This window comes from Trematomus bernacchii, unplaced genomic scaffold (assembly GCF_902827165.1).
Source record: "Trematomus bernacchii unplaced genomic scaffold, fTreBer1.1, whole genome shotgun sequence".
Classification (NCBI taxonomy): Eukaryota; Metazoa; Chordata; class Actinopteri; order Perciformes; family Nototheniidae; genus Trematomus; species Trematomus bernacchii.
In genome coordinates this window covers 379,175-386,946 of record NW_022987409.1, presented here as the reverse complement: position 1 = coordinate 386,946, position 7,772 = coordinate 379,175, and the positions used below count along the sequence as shown (strand labels likewise).

At 38.4% G+C, this 7,772-nt stretch overlaps 1 protein-coding gene across 1 annotated transcript; it reads right to left on the bottom strand.

Moving 5' to 3' along the window:
* Positions 1–825: 825 nt before the first annotated feature.
* p2rx3a (purinergic receptor P2X, ligand-gated ion channel, 3a) lies at positions 826–6,793 on the bottom strand. Its single transcript, XM_034135843.1, has 12 exons — positions 6,672–6,793; positions 5,222–5,357; positions 4,886–4,957; positions 4,281–4,350; positions 3,585–3,687; positions 3,399–3,476; positions 3,162–3,303; positions 2,528–2,664; positions 2,350–2,443; positions 1,799–1,864; positions 1,627–1,704; positions 826–1,479 (listed from the first exon to the last, which is right to left on the bottom strand). The coding sequence occupies exons 1-12, from the start codon at positions 6,791–6,793 to the stop codon at positions 1,351–1,353; spliced, it is 1,227 nt and encodes a 408-aa protein (XP_033991734.1). The 3' UTR covers positions 826–1,350.
* Positions 6,794–7,772: the final 979 nt, after the last annotated feature.

Sequence of the window (7,772 nt, the reverse complement as noted above, 5' to 3'; positions counted from 1 at the left end):
TATTAGCTTGTTTGCATATCTTTCTTGTTTGTAGGGCACTCCTTTTGGTCAACGTGAAAGGTTCTAAGTGACTGCTGCTGTAACACGCAGCACAGAATAGGCGGGAAACAGAGCGAAGGAATCTGGGTAACCATAATAGAAAAGGAGGCATATGGTTTTCTTTACTTGCATGACTTGTGTGTCGTACATCAGTCCAGGTGGGGAATAAAACATGAGCTGAAATACACACCAAGGAGCAGCTGATACCTTTCATGCGGACCAATGCTCTGTTGTTGTGACACCAAGTAGCCATTGCTCCATGTTGAATTTGTTATATGTTGACTCTCTGTGCTATATGTGGCAGCATCAGACATTTTAATGCTATATATCTCTTGCAGTTTTCTGACTGATGCATCTTCTGTGGCTTGTTTTCTGCTTCAGGCCTCCAAGCGTTTGATTTCAGCCGTGGGACCTTTGTTGCATGTCATGTCTCTCTTTACATTACTACACTTCTGCACTTTTCTACAATTTACTATTTATGAAATGCTCAAAAAGCAATCTCAAAAGCTATAGAATAAATTCACTTTTTTTTTACAATTTTCATAGTCACTTAGTCTCTGATATTCTGCCATTTGTCAAGGTTTTCTGATGTATTATAGGCCAAACATTTATTTGAGAATTTGAATCCATCATGAAGACAATCGTTACTTGTCCTTATCGGACACTGTCATTATGAACTATGTCTTTACACCATTAGCAGTCTCTTTAGTGCTTGTATTTGTGCAGGACAGAGAAGAAGGGTAATGAGTTTGTGAAGAGGACAAGAAAGAGAAATTCTCCAAAATGTACACATTTTTGTTTGTTTATTTTCAGTACTGATTTTATTTTGTGACAAATGTGTTTTTCAAATAAAAGCTCATACAAACAATGCCAGCAATAAATGTGAAGTGTGTTTAATCATTTTGCATTTAAGTGTAGCTGTAAAATGTTTGGTAAAAGCAAAACTGTTTACAATTAAATAACATGTTTACTACTGTGTGTTTTCCTCTGAGTTTAATGGCTGTAGTTTTAACCAAGCTTTTTCTAAATTCTAAAAGTAAGCCATTCATATTGAATTTTTGCTTGAGTTTTGCCATCCAGGTAGTTAAAGTTATTGTTATGAGGTAAAGGCAATCATTATTATATTCTGACTTTTTATGATGCAAAATGACACAGATGTTAGCAACATTGTCCTTCTTAACCCAATTCCATAAACATTTCAAACTCAAACTGCAAGCCTACTAAAGAAAGGCATAATGAGTCCTTTGTAATATGTTTATAAAGGAGAAAGAGAGGGGAAAGTCTTCAGATAGTTGCTGTTGTTGTCGTCAGTCACATAGCGTGGTCAGAAGTAGCGAGGGAAATGGCTCCAGAGTCATAGGAGCTCTTGATGCCTTCTTTGAGTGACAGCTGGCTTACTGGACTTTGAGCAAGGGAAGCTTCTATCTGAGCGTCCGACACCTGGATGAAGAAAACAATGAAGAAAGTCTGTGATGGTGCTCTTACACGACAGCTCACCTGGACTCAATGCTTTGGGGAAAGTCACACAGCCTATACGTATTTGATAGTCAAATTGCTTGCACATGTTTTTATAGAAACGTGCATTACCTCTTCAAACTTCTTGGCTTTGTACTGCTTTGCCCCTTTCAAACAGTTCAGCAAGATAATGTCACAAAGAACCGTACCCTGTCGACAAAGACAAAGAAAGAAATGTCATCATATCTTAAAGCAACAAGAAAAATGCATTTTAATCATCTTTTGCCTGATCTGATATTCCTACCAGTCCAACAGAGGTGAAGGCAGCAACCAGGTTGATCAGCGTTGGGATTGTGTCAAACTTTCCTGCCTGCAAGAGATGGAGTCAGTTTGCGGGACGTTATGTACAAACATTCCCAGAGAGTGCTCTCTCTAGAATATTTACAGTTAAATGTTAATTAAAAGTTATTAAACACATTTTTGGGTGAAAAGTGCATATGTTCTTAAAGATGACAGTTAACAGTACTTATTGACAGTCATCAATGGAGATTTTAAAGCAATTAGCCTTGCATAAAGTAATCTGTTATGTTGCTGTTTGAAACAATTATATAACTTTAAAGGACATTCCCCTCCCCCAAAGATGTTATGTTTTCTTGATTTGGTTTGTTGGTTTGATGGTCAGCAGGATTATGGTTAAACTACTTTATCGTAGAAGATAACTACGTACCACGTGCCAAGGAAAACCACATTAAATGTTGGAAGAGATCTGATAAAGGGTGCCCTTACATGTTTTCAGTGAAAAATGTTGCAGTAAATGTCAAGGGAGATCTATAAAAGAAATACATTCAAACTTACTTTGCCAGTGACCATAACATCAAAACGGATGGCATATGCTTTGTGAAGTGTCCGGAACTCAGTTCCATTTTCTGTCATGTAATATTTGGCAAATCTGCATTAGAGAAAAGAAACAGAAGTGACCAAAGGATGTAAAGGAATAGAAAGCAGTCATCAAGAGTAAAATCAGCCTTATTACCTGAAGTTGTAGCCATTGGAGATGGCATTCTTCTCAAATGGTTTGTCCAGTCGGGTGAACGAGTACCTCGGTACACAGTTTTCAATGTCATAGTCCAGATTACACTTCCACTGAATGTTTATTCCTATTTCTCCACCCTGAAAGAGAAAGATGAGTAAAGGAGATACACTATTTAAGGCTCTACACCTGTAAGTCTGTGGTTCATAAAAGGGTAACCTCAGTTGAATTACTCGATAAAGTATATCTTAATCTTAGTGTTCAGAATTTAACATGACTTTTATTGGGTCAACCCTAACCCTCTGGCTTTTAATAAGCAGGGTTCGGTCACACCAGAAAGTACAAATAATCTGTACATCTTAAGAAAATCTGTTTCTACAAGCTCTGTGGTGTATCAACTAATCACATGACCAGTACTAAAATAAAAACACAGACTTCTTAGCTTGAAAAATGGAACCATCCTTAGAGCGCATTAATGCTCAATTGACCTTCACTAATTTTCCTTTTTTTTTATGTTAATTGGGTTTATCTTACACAAAACTGTCACTTTGTGTGAAGTTCTCCCGTGCCATTTCAACATTTTAGCTTTGAGAATAAAGAGTCAAGATCATTTTGGAGGGAAGGAGAAATGTACGACCTTGTTTGCCAGGGTTGCCAGGTCCTGGTTGGTGTAGTTCAGAATGTCTCCCACTTTAAAGATGGGGCAGAAGGGGCTATCCACCGGGTGGTAGTTGCATTTCATGATTTCCTCGCGACTCATTGTGGAGAGAAAGTTCCCTCTGAGAGAAAAGTGTTTCAAACTTGTGTTAAGAAACAAAATGTCCCACACATTTGTTTTCAGCTGTATGTGTGTGTGTATGCCTGTGTTACCCACCTGGTGACATCGAAGAGAGGAAAGCGAACACTGTTTTTGATGAAGATGGTGAAGTTTATCACGTCTAGCAACGGTGTACTGGTCAAGATGTTAACAGAGAAAGAAGCGAAAGGATCACAATCAAGTCATTTAATAAAGGGTCTTCGACTACACAAGCGTGTGTGAATGTGTGTGTGTAAATCTTACATTTCCACATGGTCATTCTCGGCTGGACACCATCCTTCACTCTCACACCGACCCACTATCTTATCTCCAATGGTCGAATTTAGGCAAACACCTGTTATTACTCCTGGTGTGTGAAACAGACAGAGAGACCTCAGCTAAAGCTTCAGTTGGTATCTTTATTGCTGAACCTGTCACGATATCCTGATAGTAGTGCATCAGACAGATAATCACTGAGAATGATGTTCCTCTACCTCTTACAGCATTCCCAAAGGAAAATATCCAATCAGAGCACAGTTACCAACTTCTGATTCAAAGGTAGACTTAATGGTTTAGTTTTGGTAACTACTCTACCTGCCGTTATTATCAGTCATTTGTGCATCACTAACATAATCTTGAAAGATTTTATTTGTGCTGTTACTAGATAATCCTCTTGTTTTCAATTTTTTCATCACTATCACTATCCAATGTAACAGAAATGTCTAAAAAGATACATGAAAGGTTGCTATACAGTTAAAGAAACCCTAACCCTACCCCTAACACTATGTTTAGGATTTTACACATTTCTTGATCATTGAATTATACAGAAGGTTTAACAATAGCATATAAGTCTCTGCACATATCAAGACAGGTTGTCTGGGTATTCTGGGAGTCGTTGTAGTCTTTTTGCACATTAGGTAAAAAATGAATTAAACGGTATCTATAAGAAGTTAGACCTACCATTGCTGAGGATCTTGTCAATGTGCTGGACGCAGTCTTCATCTTCGACACAGCTATACTGTTTACTATACTGAAACACACACACACACACACACACACACACACACACACACACACACACACACACACACACACACACACACACACACACACACACACACACCACACACACACACACACACACACACACACACACACACACACACACACACACACACACACACACACACAAAAAGTCAATGTACTATCATTGTCCAAACACTTAACCTTAATACATTTAAATGATTTCAGGATCGGGGTCTAATCGCCAAAGACTTTTAACATTTATCATATGGCACGTGTCAATAAATGTTCTTTAAAAAAAAAAAAAATTGAGTCTTTCCTGATTGAACTGTCTATGGACTCTATTTCTAGGATTGACTGTGGATTTGAAACTCAAGGAGGCAGTTTGTCGAATTTCAATCTTTATTAGTTAACAGCTTTAAAAAGATGTCCCGAGACGGCAAGCCAAGGGCTCTGACTGCAAAATACACATTGTGTCCTCAGCGGGGATAAAGAAAGCTTTATAATGCGGATGGTAATGGATGTTTTGAATGTGTCCTCACCTCTGGACATTTTCCTTGAAACTGATTTTCTGTGATGATGACTTTGGTCAAGATGCAGAAGATAGCTGCACCCTGAAACACAGAAGAACATTTATGGTTTACTGCTGTGTTATGCATTACACTGGTCAAAATGTGCCGCAGATAGAAAATAACCATAACAACATATTTTCCTTAGCAATAATGGCAAAATAGAGTTATTTACATGCATCTGAAACCACCACCAAACCATCATTATGTGTGTGTGTGCTCTGTCTGATGGGGGAAGTTGAAGTTATTTGAAAGAATACTTAAATGTCAAAGATCAGGTGTGTTTCACGTATGATCAGGTTCACACACCTGTTGGGGTATGACATAGTCAGCCACATCCATAACATAGTTGTTATGGTAACCAAATCCTTTCACTTTGGTCATCACGGAGGACTCGACGCTGTTTTCCGTCACCTGATAAGCTTTCTCGTGGATGAAAACCCATCTGCAAAAAACAAAAGATTTAACAGCAGGTCAAGAGTTAATTCCAGGAGGTCTGGGACACAATGAACTGGCTTTGTAGATCAAATTCAGCTTATAACATATAATCAAATACAATTGCCTTTTATAATGTGTGATCAGGGAACAAAGACATGTTTTTATAAATAAGTGAGCAAGTCTAAATGTCATGTTATATCTGGTTTACTCACCTCTGTATAATGCATACTTCATGCTTTGGCAGTAGGTGGCAGAACAGAAGATCATAAGTCTAAAATCTCTCCTGTGTGATACAACAACTTTCAAATCTCTATTGCTGGTTTCACTGTTTTTTTATTGCTTGTGCTCTTTTTACTTTTTTAAACAATAAAATAGCTACATTTTGGGCCTCATGCATTACATTCGAGGGACAGCGCTAAGCATCCAAGTTTTCCAAAAATTAAAATACCCGTTTTTTTGAAGATGTTTCTTTAAACAAGACAGCTGATCCATATTTGTGTTTCCATAAGACTAAAAACTCCAAACATCTGAAATAAATATTCAGTTTGTTTCTCGAGTTTCAACTGTACCCCTATCCAGTGAGCTAAAACTACGTATGTTCTCTCTTTTAAGTAGGCCTACAAGTCAAGTATAAAAGCATGGATAGCAGCACGTACTCTGGTAGAAACAAGTAAAAGTGATATTTAACTTCTCTGATTCACTTATGGGGATATGTCATTTCCTGGCTACCCTCTTTAGCTGAAAAAACATTTGATAATAGTTTTTCAAATGTCCACTTCAGTAAGATTATACTACCTAATTACTAAATACATTTTTTTTTAATGATCTCTTTTAACCAGATTCAAGAATAAAATGCAGCATCATGCATCAACAATTGTCCTCAAATAATTCAATGTAACCTAATGCAACACTGATATAGGCCATGTTGCTGCACAATGATTTTTAATTGTGATGCTTTAATAGCATTTTGTTGGTAATTTTTGTTGACAACTTATAAGGCTGGAATTTACTTGTCACGGAGTATTTTAACATTGTTGTATTGCTTCTCTTAATTAAGCTGTTCTGTGGATTAGAGGGGGTGTTTGGAGTTGGACATGATACAAACAAATGTTGGAAGCTGTAGTTCCAGGGAAAACAGTTATATCTCATAACTTGACTAAATGCAAGCAAAATGATCTGCACGGGTATCACATATCAAGAGGTGAATGATAATGTATGCCTTTTTGTAATCAGGGTAAACCAATTGTTTAATCAAGCTTTTCATTTCCCACAGAATGCAACATGAGTATGACAGATACTGAGAAAATCACACATTACTGACCCGACAAAATATGAGAAGATGAAAATCTGCACGACCCGGTTGATGATGCCCACAGTCCAGCTCTTCACCACCACAGACTTGGTGGTCTCGTAGGTGAAGAAGTCAGTGACGCAGCCCCACATCATGGTTGAAGAAAGAGAGCAACAGAAGATTGGTCGGGGTCCGAGAGGAAAGTGCCACTCCTGTCCCGTCTCAACAGGTGCCTTCAGAGAAGTGAGGTGGTGGATCTGTAGCTCACACCTGACTCCAGTGAGAGAAATGTGGTTTTAATGTTCAAGCTGCTCCTGTCCTTCACTCACTTGGTGTGGCCTTTGTTCATCTGTGTCATTGCATACATGATCATTAAACCTCACTGCCTCTCTCCTCTTATTTCATTGGTTTATGACACAAACAAGACCTCCCTTCCCTTTAGTCAAATGAGCGAGAGGAAATGTGTAAGTGTCCTGCTGTCCCTCCCTCTTTCTCTGTCTCCCTTCACCACAAATCCCCATCTCCCATGCCTCTTTCGCCTCAGCATCTCATCTAATTCCACACACACACACACACACACACACACACACACACACACACACACACACACACACACACACACACACACACACACACACACACACACACACACACACACACACACACACACACACACACACACACACACACACACACACACACACTCTACATTCATTTTAATTTGCTCGAGCCACATTTCTGTCATCCTTTCAGTGAGTTTTTCAAATTCACTACAGTCACTAAGTTGATATCTTGGTAGAAGTGGTTCAGACGGAAAATAACCACCAAACCTACACATTTCACTCACAGATCCATAAATAAAGGATGTAAAATACATTAAAAAAAGGCAACATTTCTGCAGTGCGTCTATTGTGTTGGTTTAATAGGAGTGAAGCTCTATAAAAAGCAATACATATAAATTGGAATAAGTTAGTGAAATCTGTCAAGACTGTCAGATGTTACCCAGGCTTTCAAAGACAGGACTCAAGAAAATAAGGTTACGTTTTACTACGCGAGGTGTCCATCTGAGATCAAGCTGTTCTGTTGTTGGCTGCAGGAGACTGAAACTGATGTCCTATACTGCAGGTAAAC

Coding starts and splice junctions, on each gene's coding strand:
- p2rx3a (XM_034135843.1), bottom strand. CDS start 6,793: ATGTGGGGCTGCGTCACTGACTTCTTCACCTACGAGACCACCAAGTCT. Junction 4,958..5,221: donor ACTATGTCATACCCCAACAG/GTGTGTGAACCT, acceptor TCTGTGTTTCAG/GGTGCAGCTATCTTCTGCAT. Junction 1,865..2,349: donor ATGTTATGGTCACTGGCAAA/GTAAGTTTGAAT, acceptor CATCTCTTGCAG/GCAGGAAAGTTTGACACAAT.